General features: G+C 33.8%; 3 protein-coding genes across 3 annotated transcripts; 2 read left to right on the top strand and 1 right to left on the bottom strand.

Annotated features, from left to right (window-relative positions):
* The first annotated feature begins 339 nt into the window (after positions 1-339).
* LOC132184458 (polygalacturonase-like) lies at positions 340-4955 on the top strand. The gene is made up of 9 exons (XM_059598103.1): positions 340-646; positions 959-1087; positions 1257-1424; positions 1536-1556; positions 1674-1881; positions 2101-2182; positions 2328-2436; positions 4202-4318; positions 4637-4955. The coding sequence occupies exons 1-9, from the start codon at positions 386-388 to the stop codon at positions 4859-4861; spliced, it is 1320 nt and encodes a 439-aa protein (XP_059454086.1). The 5' UTR covers positions 340-385; the 3' UTR covers positions 4862-4955.
* Positions 4956-11067: 6112 nt separating this feature from the next.
* On the top strand, positions 11068-12922 carry LOC132184469 (probable cytokinin riboside 5'-monophosphate phosphoribohydrolase LOGL10). The gene is made up of 7 exons (XM_059598114.1): positions 11068-11589; positions 11675-11772; positions 11882-11912; positions 11994-12093; positions 12211-12281; positions 12381-12524; positions 12745-12922. The coding sequence occupies exons 1-7, from the start codon at positions 11455-11457 to the stop codon at positions 12763-12765; spliced, it is 600 nt and encodes a 199-aa protein (XP_059454097.1). The 5' UTR covers positions 11068-11454; the 3' UTR covers positions 12766-12922.
* Positions 12923-16508: 3586 nt separating this feature from the next.
* On the bottom strand, positions 16509-23433 carry LOC132182971 (actin-related protein 7). The gene is made up of 7 exons (XM_059596351.1): positions 23078-23433; positions 21684-21899; positions 20968-21109; positions 19531-19775; positions 18597-18780; positions 17378-17445; positions 16509-16903 (listed from the first exon to the last, which is right to left on the bottom strand). Exons 1-7 carry the CDS (start codon positions 23153-23155, stop codon positions 16751-16753), a joined length of 1086 nt encoding a protein of 361 aa, XP_059452334.1. The 5' UTR covers positions 23156-23433; the 3' UTR covers positions 16509-16750.
* Between the last annotated feature and the right edge of the window lie 145 nt (positions 23434-23578).

Genomic DNA, 23578 nt, shown 5'->3' with positions numbered 1-23578 from the left:
GATTCAGTTGGTAGACAAGCACAAGCACCTATTGTTGACGAATTAAAATTGATTTTTTCTGGGTTACTGAAGAGAAAATGTGAAACCAAAGTGTGGCTACCGGCCAATTGGTCCTCTTACATCTCAATCTCTTCTATTTTTTTCAATCAATACCTCTCTAAGTCATGAGAAAATACATTAAGGAAGACCAAATTGCTTCTAATTCCCAAACCTTATCTCTCTTTCTCACAAGAAAGCAACCCCACAATTTCTATAAATACAGTCGCCCTTAGGCCTTCATGACGTACAAAGCATTTTCATTCTCCTCTTCCATACCTCCCATCATTCTAGCTAGCAACTTTTGCACATCCTTCACACACTTTCTTTTTGTTCAAAAGTGAAAGATATGTCTCCTCAAGGCCATTTTCTCACACTTTTCATAATCTTAGCCTCTTTCTCATCATGTTTTGGGAGTTACCAAGAGGACCCACTTGATCCTATAGCCTATACTACATCAAAACACACCGTTCAAGACAAAAAGTACTTTGAGAAACGAAGTTTTCGTCTGACAAGAAGGCTTGCCCAAGCAAGCACCCCTTCAGCTTCAACAAAGCTGGTTAATGTAGATGACTTTGGAGCTAAAGGTGATGGAGGAGATGATACTGAGGTATCTCATTTAGATAATTAAACTCCTAGTTTTTGGTTATTCTTCTTTTTTTTTCTTTTTCTTTTTTTCAATAACCGGGTATCTGGGGCTTCGCCCCAGCCTCCTCCATACGGGTGAGGTAAAGTTGAACTTTTGTCCACAAGATTGAATGTTAGACCTGATGCTTTATAAGGCACCAGTGCCAAATAACTTACCACTCAAGCCAACCTTTTTGGTTATTCTTTGTTCATTTCTTTTTAGCAGAATTTTGGTTTTGAATAATTTTGTGGGTATGATATTGGTTTGATCTTTAAACACGGTTTATGTCTGCAGGCATTTAGGAAAGCTTGGAGTGAGGCTTGTTCTTCTGAAGATAGTGTTCTTGTGGTACCTGAAAACAGGAACTATCATCTTAAGCCAATTACATTCTCAGGTCCTTGCAAATCTAATTTCACATTGCAGGTGAGTTCTATGCATGCATGCATACTATCATCTTAAACCAACTACATTTTGTATATGCATGCATGTATCATGTATGTATATATACATCTGTAATACATACTGCATTTAACATATTCATATGCCTAAGGAAATGAACAAGTTTTTGTGTTTTTTTTTTTCCTTATACTAGGTTTATGGAACAATCAGTGCTTCTCCTAGTAGATCAGATTATCAAGAAGACACACGTCATTGGATTGTGTTTGAAAATCTTCTAAATTTTAGAGTTGAAGGTGGGGGCATCATCAATGGCAATGGAAGAAAATGGTGGGAAAACTCATGCAAAATCGACAAAACACTTGTATGTAATTGGACTGAATTCTTCCATTTCATTTTCATCAACTTTCTTTCTCTTAATAGAAAACGAACTAATTATATATTATAATTATTTGTGTCTTCCATTCTTTTGCAGCCTTGCACGCATGCACCAACTGTAAGTTTATGGGTCCATCTACATATTTGAAGGCATTCCTATCAACTTAACAGTATATATATAGGCTTTTTTCATTTTGATTATTTCTTGATTAATTTTTTAAAAAAATGTTTATAGGCCGTGACTTTCCTCAGCTGCAACAATTTGAGAGTATCTGACCTGCGGATCCAAAATGCACAACAAATGCATCTCACGTTTCAGAAGTGTGTAAATGTCATGGCTTTAAATCTCGTGGTAACTGCACCAGGAAATAGCCCCAACACTGACGGAATTCATGTCACAGAAACACAGAACATTCATATACAAAACTGTGTCATAAGAACAGGTATATAAGACGCAAAAAATCTTGTAGCTTAATATAAAACCTTCAAATTTCTACAAAAAAGTTGTAAATAAAATCAATTTTGGCTTTTTAACTGAGGATCTCCTATGCAAAAGTAGACGGTCAAGATTAGAAGATGAGGAAAAAATTCTAGTTATTTTTTCACTAAAGGTTTACCATTTGTTAATTTTATAATGGGATTTTATGTTTTATTTATTGAAGGTGATGATTGCATTTCAATAGTTGGTGGGTCAGAAAATATTCAAGCCACAGATATTACCTGTGGACCAGGCCATGGAATAAGGTCTCTAACTCAAACTTGTTTTTCACCTAATTAATAATGTTTCAACTAAAGCGATTCTACCAGCATGAAGCATGGATATTATGTTGCTGGTTTTTGTTTTACAATTTAATTATTACTTATTTGGATTATATTATTTTATTTGCAGCATTGGAAGCTTAGGTGCGGACGGTTCAAGTGATTATGTTTCAAATGTGATGGTTAATAGAGCCAGACTTTCAGGAACCACTAATGGATTGAGAATAAAGACTTGGCAGGTAAGAATTTGTTTTCAGATATGCATTTTTTTTTGGGCGTTCATGTAGCACTGTTATGTTAATTTTAATCAAATTTAAGTGTTTAATGATTGACGTGCATGGTACATATATATATCATGTGAATTTATAAGCTGATATAACAGTCCACGTAACATTATCATGCTACCAATAATTGAATTTAATTGTTTAGTGATTGGCGTGATATATCATAGTAGTTTATAAGGAATTTTTAGTAAAAGTTGTAGTAGCCTAAATTATAATCTTGTGAAACTAAATAATTAATAAATTTATATAGCAAAATTCAAACAGCCTTTTTTGAAAAACCTGTGGAAATTAACTTTGCAAAATGATTAATTAAACCGTTGAGAACCTCTGGCTCCATGAATTTAGGCGCAAAGTTGGCCGTCAAAAAGGAAAGGAAAAAGGGAAAAAGGGAAAAGAAAAAAGAAAATCAAGAAACAAACAAAAGTTAGGCACTTGAATTGTGAGTTATGTCAACGGTGTAAGGATTGAAAGCGTAGAAAATGTTGAAACATATATAGGGTGCAAATGCAAGGGGTTTACCGTTTTTCCGCCGTTAATTGTGAGATTTTTTTCCCCCTCTCAATCACTCTCACTTTGCAAAAGGCATCCCAAGGTTTATAAACACATAGTAACACTAAAAGAGAAATGCTATTTAGCGTTTTTTATGACGTAACATGCATGCTTAATTCACCCTTAGATCAATCTAAGGGTGGATTGAGTATGTCACGCCAGTTAAGTATGTTAGGAAAATTCAAAATAGTATTTCTAATGTTAGAAATCCTCATGTATTATTGTGACAATGTCAATCAATTCTTTGATCAGCTACTGTTAAAAAAAAAAGAAAATTCAAATGATGATCGGCACTGTCACGACTACGTGGAGGAATAAAATAAGGATAAGAGTTTGGTTTAATTTTAGCAATGCTTTTTAGTCTTTCCCACTTACTTTTACTTACTCATTTGACCCTTCTACTTACTTACTCTTGACTTGTGGTGAGCTAACAAGTCAACAATTTTTTTTTTCTTTTTTCTTACTGCTTACCTACACAAGACCTAAAAGTCTTGCACAAGTTCAACAACTAATTACCACTTCTTTACCACAAGTCAAGCAAACTACTTAGAAATGTTTAGCTTAATTAACTTTCCTTTTTGTCTCTCTCAGCCCACGACTATAAATTAACTTAATTAAAAACTGCATTAAACAAAGGAAAAAAAAAAAAAAAACTGTTTCTGAATTTTAAATTGACAAGTTATTTTGAAAGTTTAAACCGATAAAAACAGTGAATTCAATTATTTAATTAGTATTTTAATACTCTTATGTTAATAAAAAAAATTATAATTAATTAATTAATATTTTGACATTGAATTTAAGTATGCATGTGCATTTATTTGTCTTTTTCACCAAGTCATACCCCCATCAAATGTGTACTTGATAGAGTTATGCATGCGCACTTGTGTCTCCAAGGACTGCGGGTGGGCCGTGGGTGGGCATAACGAATTGATGATGGGGCAAGACATCATCCAACTTGATTTTATTTCATCACTTTTTACAGTTTTAAATGCAAGACAAAAGAAGAAAAAAAAATCGATAATAAAGATGCCAGAAGCTAGAAGTGCATAAATATATATAATAATTTGTAGAATTAGAAATGCATGTAAAAATATATTTTTAATTAAAAAAAAAAAATTCTAACATTGCAGGCATATAGTTCACACTTAACATATGTGTTATTCATATGCAGGGAGGCTCCGGATATGCAAAAAATATCATGTTTCAAAATGTTGCAATGCACAATGTTAGCAATCCTATAATCATAAATCAATACTACTGTGATCAAGATGAACCATGCTCAGAGGAGGTAATATTCTTAAGAAAAATATTTGAAATATTACAGTTTTTATTACAATCTCCTTACAAACTTACTTGACAATCTACATTAGTGCCATATGGCACAACGTGGGTGAAAAATTTAGCGACAAAATTTAACAGCTAAATTTTATTATTTGGAGGCTGACATGGCAGTTCAAATGGTTTGTACACTACTATATCAGTTTGTAAAAAATTTGTGATAAAAGTTATAATACTTCTAAAGTCATTCATAACCATAAACCCCATCATCATCACTCACAATCACAAACTAACATGATGATAACAATCATCTTATATCTTATGGCAGGCCTCAGCTGTGAAAATAAGCAATGTTGCTTTCAAAAACATCGAAGGTACCAGTGCATCGGAGGAAGCCATAAATATACATTGCAGCAAGAGTGTTCCTTGTCAAGAAATTGTATTGCAAGATGTGAATCTAGGCCTCCAAGGAGATGGAAGTGTCGAAGCCACTTGTGAGAGTGTTAAATTCACAAACAAGGGGAATGTCTCTCCACAGTGCTCAAATAATTGAGAGGAAAAGCCAACATGCATATTCTTACCTTGATGATGTAAATATATATCACTGGTTTAATTAGTCAAATTTCATGTTGTTTTAATCTCATAAGTCATAAAAGAAATGCATGTACGTGTCATTGTAAATAGAGAAAGGTTACTTGAATAATAATGGGTTTGCTTTTACCATAGGTTTATTATTGACATTCATATTCAAAGCATTTGGTGGAGAAAATAATATCAATTTTAAAACAACCACTTAAAGAACTAATAACCAAAAGTGCAAAACTATCTATTTTACCCCCAACTTAGATTAATTAAGCTTTAATCCTAACTTCATGTTAATCATTTAACTAATAATTTAGTAAGTAAATGACTCCGCCTTCACCCAAGTTTGTAGAGAAAGAACTACGAGTAATGCTATAAATCACTTCATTATTTCCCTCCTATTCTTTAGAGTTGATGTGACGTGGTCTACCCAACTATGAAAGAAGACATATATATCTCGGTTTCTTTCTAAGCGGAGAGGCTTTTTATTTTAGGCTCTTTTGTAACTTTTCTGACGCTTGTTAGAATGGACCTTTAACTCAACCGGGTATTGGGCCTCCAGCCCTATGCTTATTTTCTATCCGCATCACTGCTAATCAACCACTATATATTAGGTCATAAATTTTGACTTAACGGTGTATAGATATGCTTATTATAACAAACCTAACTAATCAATATGGGATTGAATTATAAATATGTACACATTTGTGGATGAAGGTATGATAATGACATCCACATTTAATAATCAGCTACGTGTGAGTGTAGGAATGAGATGGCCAATGTGATAGTAGTGGACAAAATTTCCCTTTTGGTATGAGGATTTTCCGATTTTAGGAATTTTATTATTGAATGAATATGAATTTATTAATTACTGAAACAAACAAAGTAAGAGGCCAACCACCACGTCCTAACCACAACTAACAAAGCCACAAGAACATGCTTAAACCTATGACATGCAAGAATGACAAATCTAAACAAACAAGTTAAGCTAGGATTTATTAATTTGAATTGCAATGTAATTCAAACAGTTCATAAAGAGGGAGTTGCAAAACTCACCCGCTTCGAGTAGCTTAAGCCAAATTACGCTCTAATTTAGACACTTCAATGGTTGAAAATCTCGATCCCAACAAACAGCTAAAGCAAGAGGAGTTGAATTACTATTGAAGACATTTTCTGAAAAAACTCTGTTAAAAACACTATTGTCTCTCTCCGGGAATCATATTTTCTTTCATTTTTATTTGTTAATGTGTTTTGAAGGATTTTTATTATTATTATTATTATTGAAAAAGTATGATATAAAGGTGAAAAACAGCTTTTGTATTTTGTAAAGTGCTTTGTGTTTTGAATTGCTTGTTAATGTCTTCTATTCGAAAGCATAAAATAAAAAATAGAAAATAAAGTCATTAACAAACTTGAAAGAGATTTTTATTTATTCATTTGGATGCAGTACTAGTACTTTCACAATCTTAATTGCTGTTGAAGTCTTTGAGAAAGAAAATTTATTATCAGTTGGCTTGAAGCTATCAATCTTTAGATGGAGGCTGTAAACTTCAATTGTAATCTACTTTCGCATAAATAGGATCGACAATATTGTGGAGAATCTCTTGCAAATCGATGATATTGTACAAGATCATGGAGGCAAGACAACGATGATGACTTTAAGCGGCTTTTTTTGCATTATCATGCAACTGGTTGGAGATTATAAATGAGAATTAAGAAAATCAGAGCAATATAGTAAGCGTTTCATGGCTGGATTCATATACTGTGAAGGGTTATTGCAAACTTCAAGTAAAACTATACATCTCTTAATCGGGTTCGATCAGTTTGAGTTTGGATCTGTTGGGATTGTGATATGTGTCTCTTGTGTCCTGTTGTAGGACACGTCTTAATTCCAAAAGACTCAATTTCAACTAGAACATAGACCCAACCAAACCTATATATATATATATATATATATATATATATATATATATATATATATATAATGAAAAAACTAAACATATAACTCTTTAACAACTTTTGACACATGTTAGCATATGAGGTAGCCAGCATCCTACATCGCACAGGGATCGGGATGTGTTTATATATATATACTTGCACCATTCTTGAAAAAACGTTTTTTAAAGCCGTGTTGGTCGTGATTCGTGAATCGATCAGAACTCTGCAAATAAGTGTGCTTATACGAGAGTACTATTAAGATGAGTGACCTTCTAAGAAGTTTGGTTTGGAGGAGTAAAAAATCGGACAATATTGTGTCATTGGGTGTGAGGTGTTACATATGACCCGGATGGTGTTAATTTCTGTAAGTGGTTGTTGATGTGGCTCTAATTTTTTGCTGAACACGTGCCAAAAGTTGTAAAAGTTGTACACATATAAGATTTCTCTCTCTCTCTATATATATATTAATCAATAGAGTTTTGTAATATTTTGCCAATTAACAAAACCAAGCTACTATGTAAAACATACTTAATCTCCCTGTCTCTCCCTTTTGTCAAAGGTAGGCTACTAGGTGTTGGCCAGCAATGAATATATTATCTATTGCATAGAGGTAGTAGACCTATATGTTCCTCTAGTGAGAAAGGACAAAAGTTGGAATCTAACCAAGACCTAGCAAAAAATGCTTTAGCAAAAGGGTGCATATGGACCTGACTGATACATTGAAGGGGTACTCTTTCGACTCACTCTTCTTCCAACCTTCATTCCAAAGCTTTAACATTCTTTTTCTCCATGATATTTTGTATTTTAGTTTTTTCACCAATTCAATTCCTAAACACCTTCTACCGATTGAAAAATTTTAAATAGAGTAATGTTAAAAACTATACTTTTATTATTTTTATCTTGCTGACGTGATAGTGACAATCCATTCTTATTAAAAAAAAAAATTAAAGACTAGTTAATTAACATTGTCACATTATAAAATAATAGTAAAATAAAAATATAATTTCTGTCCTTGCATTTTAGATAGCTGTAAAAGTGTTTTTGATTAGGTTGCCATTGTTTGAGTAAGCACCAAAAAGTTCATAAAAAGAATAACAAAAAAGGGAAGGAATTTGTTAGAGCATTATATATCTTGGTCATGATCACATGGAAGGCAGATCCACCCATATCTTTAGCATCAAAGCATCCTTATCGACAAAGAAGGTCAATCATATGATGTCAATCATTTTCTTGAATATATGAAGAATATAGTTGAAATGAGGATGATCAATTTCTTGGTCAAAATTGATCATGAGGACGATAATTTTATGGTCAAAATTTTATTTGATACATTTAATGGTGTACTTGGTACTATATTAGTTAAATTAAATGGCATGGTAACATATAAACTATTAGACCTGAAAAATATAATATGAATCACAAAATAGATCTCACGATGAAGATAATCGGAACCGTTTCTTTCTCTTTATGTTTCACAAGTGTTTGTCCAAGTTGAAATATGTCTACGTCTTCAAAATCATTTATCATATATATTGGGTTTTGGCACAAATAATCTGCAAAGTAATTTAAAAGGTAATGTTAATCCAATTGTGCAAAATATGTAATTTCAGTGGAGCGTTTTCTTGTTCTTAACCTTAGGTCATAACACATTGTTATATGGTCATCATAAGAACCTTCAAAATCAAAATGACCAGATAAGTGCTGCTGTTAATGGTATAAACATTGAGCAAATTCAACTTGAATTTAGTGAGAATTTGCCATGCTGTATCATCCTAATTTGATTTGATTTCTGTCCAATTGATTTAATTATATTGTATTATGTCAGCTAATTATTCTCTATATATTAATTAAATATATCACTGCAAACAGGAACTGATCCGGATCAAATATTTATTAGAGGAATAAATTCACATGATAACCATCCACTCTAGCCCCCATCATAGGGATTAATGGCTGAAGAGTAGAGCACATATAAAAATTAATGGTCGGTGGAACAATGAATTGGAGAGTTGGATAATTAAGATCAAAACATGACTTTACATATAGGCATTGGAATCTCAAAGAATACTGGATTTTGAACTTGTTGGAAGAATTTCTTTAAATTCAGTATATTGAAATGATATATGTTTATTTTCTTATTCTTATATGCATTTTTAATATAAATTGATATTTGTTTTTAGAGTACATAATTTTTACATGCATTTTAAAATGCATGTAAGAATCGTATGCTCTAAATACAAATGTCAATTTAATAAATTAGATTAAAGAAATTTTCTCCAACTCAATTTAAAGAAAATTTGTGTTCTTTCATTTTAACCGCTTTTGGTTAAAATCACATACATGGCATCGGTTGGTTCAGTCCAACTAACACAATAGTGAGTTGGGTTATTCGCACTGGACTAGCCAAAAGTTATTTTGGCTAGTCGGGATGCAATTTTGAGTAAAAATGTAGCTGCATCTGGCTAGCTACCTTAACCCAAAATCATTGAGCTGCTATAGTGCTTGATAAGACATGCACAAGACTTTAGATTATATGTGCTTTGAAAAAATAAAGAATATTTAAACTGAATGGTGAAAATAGATAGCTAAAATAGAGTGTGAGATATAAGTGTTTTGAACAAAGTGGAAAGCAAAAAGCAAAAATAAAATAAAATAAAGGAAATGGGGTCATCCATATCCATAATAAACAGACAGATTAATGAGAAGTAAAAGGTCAAATAGTGAAACCTCCAAAATGGGAACCACAACAAATTATTATGTCCCAAAATTTGCATACGGGTAAAAAGTATAGAAGAAAGATTTGTGTTATAGGCTATGGCCCATCCAAAGAGTAGATGAACTTTTTCAATGGGTCCAAGAAATATTCATAAATGCTAAAAGTACAATGCCGTCCAATAAAATAAGTACAATAATGTGCTGATGAATTCTCATCTCTTCAACGGTAATTCTGCTTTTATAAATATATCAATCTCTTTCCTATAGTTTGAGAAAATATTAGGATATATTTCTCTTATTTTTTAGAAATGTTATTCTGTCTCTCAAATTTATAATCCATATAAGAGTATGTTGTTAGCTAGGGTAAAAGTTTGGTACAGATTGACATGACAATTCATGTCGTTTCAGCCACTTTTATGACATTTACAACATCGACCACTAGAATGTAAACTATACGTAAGTTTATAAAGGGTTGTGGTAAAAAGTACAGTACCACGAATATAGTACCACGACCATTTTCTTGTAATATATAAAAAGTATAGTACCACAAAGTTTTATTTGTAAAAAGTATATATTACAAGAAAATGCTCGTGGTACTATACTTTTTACCACAACCCTTTATAAACTTACGTATAGTTTACATTCTAGTGGTCGATGTTGTAAGTGTCATAATATATATATATATAAAATAAATTTACATTCAAATTTACATCATGTGATGATTACTAACTTTGATTGGTTGGTAAACAAAGAAAATCATTTCAATCTAAAAAAAAAAATAATAGTAATTGCAAGAGAGACAACCATAGACCAAAAGGTTCAAGGTTATATTATAATGTCTTCTTTAAGTGTGAGTTTGTAAGGATAAAACTAATTAAGGAAGAGTTAATTATATGGAAAAAAAAAAAAAAAAAAAAAAGAAAAAGAAAAAGAGAGTGATAAATCTATGACTTATCAAGATATTTCTTCAAACTTCAAACCTAAAAGGAGTCTAATATTATTTATCATTTTATAATATTTCTCTTATAACCAGCAAACTCGAAGCACAAGGAAGGCAAGCATTCCAATCTAATATTTGGGATGGACAAAGTTTTATTTGCAAAAAATTATTCTAATTCAACTATTAAATCGACATAACGCTTTGTTAATCTTATTAAAAATACATGTAATTAGATTATATTTTTTTAAGAACACATGTCAATTTAATATATTGGTTTGGAGAAAAAATCTGCCAATTTAGGACGAAAAGAAGTATATTGTATATGAATTAAGTTCATTTTGTATATAATGAGTTCTTATCTTGTCGACATGTTTCAACACGATACTGGCTGAATAATTTAGGCTTGGAATCTAGGAAGCATGCGTAATCTACACTTATGAAGGGATCAGTTGGGTTGCGCTTTGGCTATGACGACTCTGGCTATTGATAGAGTGGGCGTACAATGTAAAGCCCAATGAAAAATTAATGGCCATATTTTGATTGTGTGCTCAAAGCCTATTGAGCATATGATAGAGAGAGAGAGAGGACAACAAAATGATGAAAAGCAAAAACTATTGGGTAGATTAACACAAAAGGAAACACAATGGGTATGGGGCAATCTCTAGAATTCAACAAAGTTCCACAAATATTTATGAGAGAGAGAGAGAGAGAGAGAGATGAGGAGGAAGTAAAAAGGAACGGAGACTGAGATGGGTTGTTGTTGGCTCTTCTCCAACACTAAATACTTATTTAAGCAGGCAAAAGGAGGTCTTGAGGTTAAATTAGTGGAGTTTCAAGAGCAAGGGTGTCTCTTGCTGCCTTCTTTAAACACTATCCTCCTTAATTGTATCTCCTCTGCACTCTCTCTCTCTCTCTGTTCATTGGCCACACTCTCTTATATATCCTTAACATAAGCACATATCTTTTGGAGAATGGAAGGAGTAGAAGGGACTTCTGCACCAAATGAAAAGAAAGGAAGATTCAAAAGAATTTGTGTTTTCTGTGGTAGTAGGCCTGGATACAAATCTACATTTAGTGATGCAGCTCTTGAGCTTGGCAAAGTGCTGGTAATGTGTATCAGTTTTTATCATGTCCTTTCTCATTTTTTGAGATTTTTCATGTTTCTCAGATTGAGCCTTTTGGTCATCACAGGTTGATAGAAAGATTGATTTGGTTTATGGTGGAGGAAGTGCAGGTCTAATGGGTTTGGTCTCCCAGTCAGTGTTTAATGGAGGCTGCAATGTTCTTGGGTATACTTTTATATCACCATATTGATAATTGATGCATGAATTTTGTTTCCTTGGATTGCTTTAAGAAAATTTACATGTGTCTTTGTTTTGTTGATCTGTACTTGTGTAGAGTGATTCCTAAAGCTCTTTTGCCTCATGAGGTACCATTCATTCATTCCTCTAGTGTATGCTTTCTTTGACTTCTTTATGAAAGAATCAAGATGATCAAACCCCACTTGCAGATATCAGGAGAGTCCATTGGAGAAGTGAAAACAGTTGTAGATATGCACCAGAGGAAGGCGGAAATGGCAAAACATGCTGACGCATTCATCGCACTTCCCGGTAAGATACTTGTTAAATTATCACTAATCTCAAAAGCTTAAGTTAATAAGAAATTGTAGAATTAATAATTTAAATTAATATTCTAGCACTTCTAATGTGTTTGTTCAATCTGTTTAGGTGGCTATGGAACCATGGAGGAGTTGTTAGAGATGATATCGTGGTCTCATCTTGGAATCCATCACAAGCCAGTGAGATGAGTCTTTTGAAATTCAGATTTCCAAATCCTCCAACTTTGGAATATGGTTTTCATGATGAGTGTCTTTTTGTTTGATTGAATCTTGAAACAGGTGGGGCTGTTGAACGTAGATGGGTACTATAACAGCTTGCTTGCCTTATTTGATAAAGGAGTGGAAGAGGGTTTCATAGAGGATTCAGCCAGGCGTATTGTGGTTATTGCAGATACAGCAGAAGAACTCATGAAGAAAATGGAGGTATCTAATATACATACAGCAGAAGAACTCATGAAGATGCTATCATTTCTTTTTCTTTTTCTTTTTTTGAAATAAAAGCAATTTCTAATATGATTAAAAGGTAACATTCATATAATATTAGTGGGGTCGGCTGCTGAATTATTGGAGAGGATGACAAAACCAAATTTTGCAGGGAAAAGTAGGGAATGATTTTGTTATTGGTCTTGATTGCTTATTGCAGGAATATGCACCAGCCCCATGACATGGTAGCACGCAGACAAAGTTGGGAAGCGTGCCATTTATTGGTCTAGTCAAAGTGGGGAAGCCCTCAAATCTTAAATTTTAATCACCTATCATGTTTGTGTAGTTCCTTTGTAATCAATAAGAAAAAGACAGCAAAATTGCCCAAGTTTTCTCTATCTCTGTTTCTGTCAAGTGGGAAATCCCAAGATCCCAAATCTTAATCAACTATTTGTATATTCGTGGTCTTATGTATGTTGCAGTTGCATTACAATCAGGTAGGAATAAAAGATTCACAAGATTTCTAAGAGCCTTCTTTCTCTCTCTCTGTCTGTCTCTCTCACATAAGTCATAAGGCCATTGCCCCTGTCAAAAAAAGATATGATATGTGAATACTATAACTTTTATCACAATTTCTTATAAATTGACAGCGTACTATCACGTCATTCATAATTAAATTAAATTATTTAGTGTTTAACGTGATAACGTTGTGTGAGCTTATAAATTGTCATGACAGTCCACGTAACACTGTCACGACAAGCACAGTCAAATTTAATTATTTAACAATACTATGTAAATTGTTACGTTAGTTTGTAAGAAATTTGTAATGAAAGTTATGGTATCTCTAAGAACATCTTGGGACAAATGTGGTGGGGGAAAGGGGAGAGGAAAAAGAAAGCTAGATGACTTTTCTTTGTGGTGAATACTTTTCTTTAGGGCTGGCTGCTAAGAGAGGAGGGATATGTCCAATTGCTTTCAATTTTTGTTGTGTGGTGCAAATTGTTTGGTATTTTGGCATGATGGTGTATTGAGCTCCTCATTTATCATACTCATTTCACACTAATTGATATGACGTGTTTTAAGTGACTTTTCTTAAGTGGTTAATATGAAAAGCCATTTAAAACACATCACATCAACCAGTATGAAGAGTACCTTCACTCTAACCTTTATCACAACTTTATAGATTGACTTGGCAATACACGCGGCATTGTCACGTTAACCACAATCAAATTTACCTATCTCGTACCTGATATGATAAGTATTATGTGGACTTACAAACTGAGATGCTATTGTTACATCAACTACAACCAAATTTAATTGTTTAGCGGCTAATATGATAAATGCTAGATAAATTGATACGTCAGTTTATAATAAAAGTCGTGGTATCCCTAACAACATTTAGGGACAAATGGGGTGGAAAAAGGAGAAAGAAAGCAAAATGGTTTTTCTTTAGGCCTGGCTGCTGAGAGAGGAGGGCTATGTCCATTTGCTTTCAATTTTTGTTGTGTGGTGCAAATTGTTTATTAGATTGTCAAGTGTGATTTGTAGTTTGGTGTTTTGGTTTGATGGTTCACTGAGCTCCTCTCTGCCCCACTACGAAGTAGACACCTTTGTTTGTTTCTTGGTGCTTTTCAACTCTCAATTAGGTTAAGTAATTGGGCAGTGTTCTCCTACTTGACTGTTTCAGGAAGCCATATCTCAACGGTAGGATTTGTCCAACTCATGAAGCTGAAGTGAGGGGCAGAGAAGAAGCCAAGTGTGGAATCACCACTACGTTCATTTATGAAAGCCACTTTTCATATTTCTGTCCTTTTGTTTGTCGGCTACAATCCTCTCTATTTCAAGTAAAATGTAAAACAGTTGTTTCATAATTAAGATGTTTTTTATTAAATGACGTGACAATATATTCATCACATATGGTATCACATACATCATTGGATGAAAAAGAAAAATGATTCCTGAAGATTCTCTTCCTTCTTGTCAAGTGATGCATTAGAATGTTCAAAGGGAATTTGCCACGTGGAAATAATTCATTGCAGAAAATACTACTAATGGAGAGTGAGCACGGGAATCAAATATGGACCATTGAAAAAACTACGACGCATATTTTGTAATTTTTTTATAACACTTGAGCCAAATTCTGCTATAAATTATTATCAAAATTACTTAGAACATAAACCATATGTGTTTTTGCTCAATCATATAATTTTAATCATTTTACCAACTATAAACTGTCACATCAATTAATTGATAAAATGCTTAAGCAGAAAATCTCAATTCTCAACTTAATTAATTAGTTGTTGGGTTATCAATCATACACTTTTAATCGTTTCACCAACTATAGCCTGTCATATCAATTTGTAAGAAAATTGTAATAAAAATTATAGTACCCCAAGCATTTTTCATCTTACCACGTAGGTTTTTCATTCAAAATAAAGCACCATAATTTGTCATAAAGTCAAAGAATTAGGCCTGCTTCCTATTATTCAGTGACAAAACACCTTTGTTATTGAATATAGACGGTCAAGATTAAAACAGACTATTTTTAGCACAAACTCACTCAATACTTGACGAAGTTTCGGCCATCCATGTTCAGCAACAGGAGATGGCCAAGAGGCAAGTCGAACTAAAGTCAAGTAGCACAAATTATCACTTATGTAGATGCAACTTTCAAACAATGTGAAAACCAAAATAAAAAAGAATTGCCCAACTTAGGACGGAGATCAATATGGGACATAAATTTCATCCGACCCAACCTATAAAGCAACCGTGTGTCCTTTAGCATCTCGCTTGCTCAAAAGATACATGATAATTTTATATACTAAATTAAAGAAAACCCTATAAACCAGTTCGGAGAAAATCAACATGTGCTTCAAAGGCGATCATCAATTGAGTGGGGCTAGCCCCAATTATAGTCGAGAGCACCAAAGTTTTTCTAAAGGGTAGTGCTGTGGCCATGGTTGATTGCCCACTCAGTCAACACAAAGCCTAAAAGCCATCTATAGGTCATATAAAACTGATAAGGATGACACACCTTGGGAGCAGCGAGGTTTAGTCTAAAAGGCAAAGCAAGAAGAGTATTATTGGGTCCAAGTGCAGAATAAAAGTGCAAGAGTTCTAGAAAAAGAGACTACTTGAAAAGTAGAGTGGTCAAAAGCACAAAGTATTCCTTCCTTCTCTGAATGGAAGTCCGTTTGGTTTTTTTCCTTCCCCTTAAGGGGTGGTTCCATCTCTCTTTTCTTCTTTATGTCGGCTCTAAAGTTCTTTCCTAGATTATCCTTAGAGATGAGCAAAGAGGTAATATTTCTGGCATCAAGGGCAGAACCAGAAATTTTAATGTGGGGGGAGGGCAAAACTATAAAGACTTTTTTTGGGGGGTAATAAATTTTGCGCTACGTAATCATCTCTTTATCGAATATCCAAGTAGATCCCCATAGTCCGATTCTACGTTTTCTTTGGTTTGTGTTTATTCTCTTTTGTTTCTCACTTTCTTGACCCTTTTTCTGTCTTGTGTTTGGTGAGACAAAAAAGAAAAGGCAATAAGTAGCAAAGGTGCATTTCCCTGCCAACCTTACCGGTATCTACATTTTTTTTTTTTTCTTCATTTGATTTTCAAAGAGAATTATAGTCAATTTACTTGGAAGATTGGCATGAGCAGAAAGACAGTTTTCAAAAGACAAACATTCAAAACTGTTTTCACCTTTATGTTACCTCAAAACATTTCCAAAACTAAAACAAAAAACATCTTCCAAAACACATTAACAAACATACCCGGGTGTGTTTTGGCACTCAGAACATTCTAGAAGAATATAAAGCCTGACAGCCAAGAAACTGCCAAGTGCCTACTTCAAACCTGATCCAGTAAAAAGATTACTTCAATTGCCAGATTGACAATTCTTTTATATCTATTATAGCTTTAAATCAATAAAAATCTTGCATAGAAGAACAATAAGTATTAGCAAGCTGAATGAGTCGAGTAGTATATTCATCCGGAGGGAGGAAAATGGGACATGTATTGAAAAATTATACTCATGCAGTGTACTGGAGTACTAGAAGCCAACCCTTTAAAAGAGGTGAAACAGATGAACTGCAATATGTTAGATCACGTACGTTATTGAGAGACTTTCTTCTGCATTCAGAATCCAGTAATTTTAAGGTTTTCTACTAGAGTAATAATCATATAATACAAGGCAGGATGAGCCTTCTGATCATTCAGATGGATATCATCAGAAGCATTTCCGGTGAACAATGGACGGTCCAGTTTCATCATAGTCTGCCTTGGTTACATGCTGATTTTGGGGAAAGACAACTTTGGCAAGAATCGCACCACCCACCCAAGCTGAATACATTGTCAAATTTTCCGGCATATATTCTGGAGGCTGTAATGAACAAAAAGATTGGTCAAAAACTTGCATTTATTTATGTAAAACAAGCAGCATATATACATACATAATATAACAGAATTGCTAGGAGGGGGAAGTGAAGGTGATTGCTTAATCACATCCATTTGGATAACATTAATGCATGCAATTGAATAAGAAAATATCTAGCTGTGATTAAAAGTATCATTGGCAACTTATAAAGCAAAATTTTACAAACCCATATATAAAGAAGCAACTGAAGAACGCCAGATTCCAACCCAATTGAACTCTTTTATTGGCAACTCATGCTTACATTGTATAATGAGTCCAAAATCAACTATCACAAGCTTTTGGAGAGGAGTTAAAAAGTCTAATTCAACAGATAGGGTACCAAACACCAATAGATAAGATAGGCACGAAAATATGAACATTAGTTTTGTATAAAACAGTTAAAATATCTATTTCATCCCTTTTTGTGAGAAAACAGGTTACCTTAACTAGAGCAGGACGAATAGCAGACGAGCACAGGCCAGCTTCTTTCTGAAACCTTTCTTCAAAACCTGCAGTTGGAAGTAACATAACCACTACTCAGCAGCTATAAAGCAACAATTTCCCCTTAAACAGGAAGGGCAACTGACAAGACACTTGGCAACATCAGTGCCTTCTCAAGCTAGATGGCATTTGCGTCATAGATACATGTGACCATCCGACCTCATAAATACCACCTATTTTCTATCTTAAACTGTATGTTTGATGGAGCATCTGCATCATAAACCTAAAATAATAACCTAAAGTTGCATAGTTTTTGTTTCATCAAGTATTTGATGACTATTATGATTCTAGTGTCTCTCTATGCAATGCATCAGTTAAGTTGCCTATAAGCCTCACTGATTGGTTGAGACAAGATAGCCTTCCCTTTATGGTTCCTAAAACCAACATTCAGAACCATTCATGGATTTTTTTTTTTTTTTTATCTTTTATTTTTTGATGAATTTGATGAATAGAACAATTCATGGATCATATCAATCAATTTAGGTAATGAAGAGCCTAGATTAACCATTATATCAATATTATTGCAAAAACTCTTAACTGCAGTGGTAATAGTTATTCAGATATCTCTAAGGCAAACAAAATAAAATAAAACCCTAGATCTACAGATGTGCACAAATTTATTTACTTCCGTTGTTCAAAACAATGGAGATAAATGGACCTGAAAATATGGCAATACATGATACACCTTGAATCTTCAAAGACATTCATTAAATGACTAGAAAAGTAAAATAAAAGGAAATGCTAAGCCAAACCAATCATTTCAACATGTAACTTTGGCACAACTTCTAAATGTGGAATTGGAACAGATTTTTGTAGATGCATTCAGAAACAAGGTAACTTTGGCACAACTTCTAAATAGGGAATTGGAACAGATTTTTGTAGATACATTTCAAAAACAAGGTTGTTGGTTATCTGCTGTACGCAACTTCATCCAATAGATTACACTGGGACTCCCATCCTTTCTAAACCCAATGCCTGGGTTATTCACCCTTGATCAATAACTACTACTTGAAAATGTATGACATCCAACCATTGTCTTTTTTTTGCTTCTCATCTAGGTTTTAAATAAGACAGCATTTTATTCTATGCTCGAGTTTAGGGAGCCATATTATATCCACTGTATCAAAAGTTCACCAGAATTAATGAATATAGAACGAACCAGGCATAGAAGCCGTGCCACCACAAAGTACTGTGTTTTCTAGCAGTTGCCGGTGGTTATCAGATGACACTGTTGATATACTACGGACTAGCTGCTCAACAATTCCATGTGCGTCTAAACCCAATAAAGATGGTTGAAACAAAGCCTCACCAACAGTATATCTTTCTCTTCCAATTGTTATCACCTGAAATAGTAACCAAATGTTCTGTTTAGATGTCTATCATGCTGAAGCTCGCAGACTAAATACAACTGTAATGAAGCACAGAGTTTCTTGAAGAAACCAAAATGAAGTATTAGGAAGCATGTACAGCTAACAGGCAGGTTACATCTGGAATACGAATAATGCATGTGACCTACATATCCTCTTGCTTTAGCAACTTTGACTATGCAAGAATCAATAGATTTTACCATCTTCTCAAACAAATTGGTCAAGTTTTTTAAGATTAGTCACCATATCTTATTTGAGGACTCCATGCGTAAAAAAGAACTGAGAATATTATAATTTCTAGTGTTTTTGGTGATTAACTTCGGATCATGCAAAATAATGACATGCCAAGTTGGCTATTTCCTTTTGTATCATGCATTTCATAAATTAAAGCATCTATCACTTTATCTCCAATTTATAAAGAACTTGTACTAAAAGTTGTACCACCCTAGAAGGACTCTTAACATAAATTAAAGCAATTACATAGTATATAAACGAAAAAGACAAGTAACAGGCATGCAGGCACGCACGCGCACACACACACACAAAGAGAGAGAGAGAAAGAGAGAGTCCAGTTTGCATCCAAAGCCAGTCAAGTCTATACCCAGGTCTGAGGTTATATCAATTTGGTTCTAGAAGGCTCAGAAATACACAAAGCTAGCCCATAATTGGAATAACTATGACAGAAACCACATTAGTTTTTGGGTTGGAAAACTCTGAATGCAAAACCTGTCCATCAGGAAGTGTATGCTTCTCTATGTGACATGAATTTTTGGTCTTCGAATACGCAAGTTCGTCTTCAGCACAACGTGAGTATTGCTCTTTTATTTTCTCAATATCAGACATGCTGAAATTCACTAGCGGATTAGACTTGCCAAGCTCTTGAGCAAGTAACTTCGTCAAATCAATACCTCCAATTTCAAACCTTCTAGAGGCAATGTGCTGAACTGCACCTTCAATTACTGGCGCAATATCTGGAAAAAATAAAAAAGACAATATGAAACAAAAAGGTCAGTTCAAATTGTTGTTCCCTCTGCCGAAGGACCATTTAGTTGCATAAACCCTCCCAACATTAAGTAAAGTGATTGAGGGAAAAAATCCTAGGAGTGATTTCAATCATCCCATAATGCAATAGGAAGTATGATTCTCATCAAAGATGCCAAAAGCTCAACATTTTTTTTTTATATATATAAGTAACCGAAATATCATTAAAAAGTGCAAAGGTGCAACCCATGTATACAAGAAGTATACAAAAAATACACCAAAATAGAAAAAGAAAAAAATCAAGAAAATCATGAAAAATAGCCAAATTAAGATAATCTAAAGCAACTGTCCAGTGATAAAGAGTATTGAAGAAAAAAAGACTCTTGTTCCACTACCATCTTCAACTTTATAAAGGACGAAACCTGGTCAACAGGTTCAATCTTTAGAACAAAGCACAAATTCTTTTGTTTGTTGATGCATGACAGTCCACAAATGTCTTTAGATTTTAAGACATTTAAGGCTAATGCACTTCTGTCTTGAGACAGCCAAGCCTCAACATACAACCTTTGCACTCAAGCAACCTCATGCCTTTGAACTGGGCTCTACATAGAGAAATTGTTTTATTATGAGCAAGTATACAAGGCTCTATGGCATCTCTCTTTGATAAATATTATTAAAGGGAATTTAGTGCCAAGACCACTTGATAATAGACTAGATAGTTCTTTTCTTTTCTTTTTGTAGTTTCAGATTAGATAGTTCTTGATTTCTCTGCAATAGTTGTTATCATAGTTAAATCAATTAAGAAAAGAGAGTGAACCCATTTTAATTTTTGATACGCTCAAGGTTTTCAAATGGGGATTCCCCCTTGGATTAATGGAGGGGGTCTTCCAGAATCAGATCAAGGATCTAATCGAGAATTGAAAGATTCCACAAACTATGGAGAACAACTACTTCAAAGAAATAAGCTAAGACTTATAATAAGACAAACATAAAGCCTGTTGGTTACATCTTTTACCTTTATAATATTCACCACAGCAAAGAAGATATAGATGTACTTAATTTCAACTTGTTGATTGACATATTAAAGTAATACTGATTCACATAACTCTCACAAGCAGTCCTAACAAATTGCTTCACAGGCTTAAAGAGCACCAAGATGTTTCCTTCTATAAGTAAATATACCTATCTTTCCATGACCAATGTCAACACTGCATCCTGAGATACGTCCTACTGCATAAAGTGATAATACTGCTTGCTCTGATGCATAAAAGCCTGAGATGTTGAATGTTTCAAACATCAGCTGCACCAACTGTTCTCTGACAGACTGCAAAAAATAATTATGTATAATATTGTTTTAAAAATAAAATATAAATATAAAAATCAGAAATTTGGTTTATTTGATGTTGCAAATTGCATCAAACTGAGAAGAAAAGGAAACACCTCCATAAGTTGGGATGTAATGATTGAAAATCACTTAACAAATCACTACACTACATAAACCACCTCTTCTCCCAACCCAACCCCAAAAACTCACACCATTGCAGGAAGAGCTGCTATTAAGCGAGTGCAGATGCACACTGAAATGTGGTCACATTCATCCATTAGAACTTTGCAAGAGTTGAGATATAAGGGAGAAACTCTTAAAAGGATATTCCCACCCCTATGCACTGCCAATGATACCAATTCAAAAAGTCATCCATATTGAATATGTAGCAAGAATGCCGATTGTTCATATTAGAAAATATGAATAACAATAATGATGATAACATTGATGACGTTGCTAATAAGAGTAAAAAACTATAATAGTTTACTTTCTAAAATATACATGACCATTCTGCACCATACTTTTCTATAAAGTAATGAACTTTAAGTTTGACAAGAAAAAAGAATTTGCTAACCTTGGGAGTAGAAAGTGGATCTGTAAATAATATTTGTCCTTCATTTCCAATCTCCCATCCAAGACCAGTATACAGAACGTGGTTCAACAGATCTTCCATGGCATCCCAGTCTCTAATAAAACCTCGCACAACAGGATCGACAGTAATATCTTCACACAATGAACTATCACCCATTGATCCATCTTCAACCATGCGTTTCATTTGGGTAGGAATGATCTAAATCACATAGAAAAAAAAGTTAAGAAAATTCCTCAAAGGATATCTCAATACAGAGGTGGTGGCCACCACCTGTGGAGGCAAGCTTTGATCCAATTTTTTTTACTTTTTTTATTTTATTTATCAGTTTTTTTTTTTTTTTTTTTTTTTTTCAGAAATACTTCAAAACTTTATATCAAACAAATTTTCTTTTGTGGACCCTGCAAACAATACTTTATTCAAATGTGGCCCCCACCAAAACACTTCTCAATTTTCACCATTTTCAGAACCCAAAACGATTCTAAAAAATTTACTAAACCAGCCACTAGGTTTTCATTTCACATAAATCAAATCAACCTCAATAACAAAATTTTTTTTTTTTTTTTGCAATTCATTGAGGTAATGGCAAAAAATTTAACCTTCACTCAACTAAGCACTAATACAACAACAACATGGCCAATTACAGTAAACGTGTTTCCATTTCCAATTCACTAAACCACAATAAACATCAGCTTCAACTTATTTTCCTTTCTGCAATTTTCTCAGCAACCAAACAGGGAGAAAAGTAAAAACCAAAAAAAAAAAAAAAACTAGTCTAGGGTCAACTTTTCTTCAGTAATGGAAAAAACCTAAACTTCACTCAGCTAAGCCCTAATAATACAACAATCTCGCTAATAGAGTCGAGGTACCTCAATTTCCCACTCACCAAACAACAAAGAAACATTAGCTTCAACTCATTTTCTATTCTACAATTTTTCAGCCGCCAAACAGTGATAAAAGTTTTAACTAAAATAAATATCTGGACCTAGTTTAGGGAAGCTTTTCTACGGTAACAGAAAAAACTTAAACTTCACTCATCCAAGCGCTAATACTACAACAAGCTGGCCAATCACAGTCCTATTTCAATTTCCCATTCAACAAACAACAACTAACATCAGCTTCAACTAATTTTCTGTTCTACAATTTTCCCAGCAACCAAACAAGGAGAAAAGTTAAAAACGAAAAAACTTAAAACTTCGCTTAGCTAAGCCCTAACAACACAACAATTTCACTAATCACAGTCGACGTGTTTCAATGTCCCATTCACCAAACAGCAAGAAATATCAGCTTCAGCTTATTTTCTTTGCCACAACTTTTTAAGCAACCAAACAACTAAAAAAAAAAAAAAAACCCTAGCTTTAAGGTAAGCTTTGCACTACCATGGCGGGAGCCTGATCGGGAATTGCGGGTCCGGCCTTGAGGAGCCTAGAGCCGGCGTCCACCACCGCGGCCTCCATCGGCGGCTTGCTTTGGCTGGAAACCGAAACAAAACCCTAGCTTTTGAGCGCAAACGGCTTCAGAAATGAGCAAGCTCTGTAGCTCAAAGCTTGGTGTTTGAGAAGTGAGAAAGAAAGAAAAAAAAAAAAAAATGTGCCTCAGCTCCTAAGCTCGGAAAGTCTGCCTTCCGTTTATCGTTAGCGGGCTGAGAGTAATTTGAATCTACTTGTAGACTCTAGCGTTTGTTCCTTGGTTGGGAATTTTTTGTTGGGAAGAGGATTAAGGCTGTATGGTTAAATTTGAGGCTGACATGGTATGTATTAACTAAGTTCTATTATAATTTTGACAACACTTTTTAGGACAACTTTGTGCTTTTTAGCAAATCAACAAAACCATTAACAAATAACGTCAAACACAAAATATTCAAAAAAAATTACATTTTA

The sequence above is a fragment of the Corylus avellana genome, chromosome ca1 (genome assembly GCF_901000735.1).
Source record: "Corylus avellana chromosome ca1, CavTom2PMs-1.0".
NCBI classification, from domain to species: Eukaryota; Viridiplantae; Streptophyta; class Magnoliopsida; order Fagales; family Betulaceae; genus Corylus; species Corylus avellana.
Note: the sequence above shows the minus strand (reverse complement) of the source record. Positions and strands in the feature narration are given on the sequence as shown.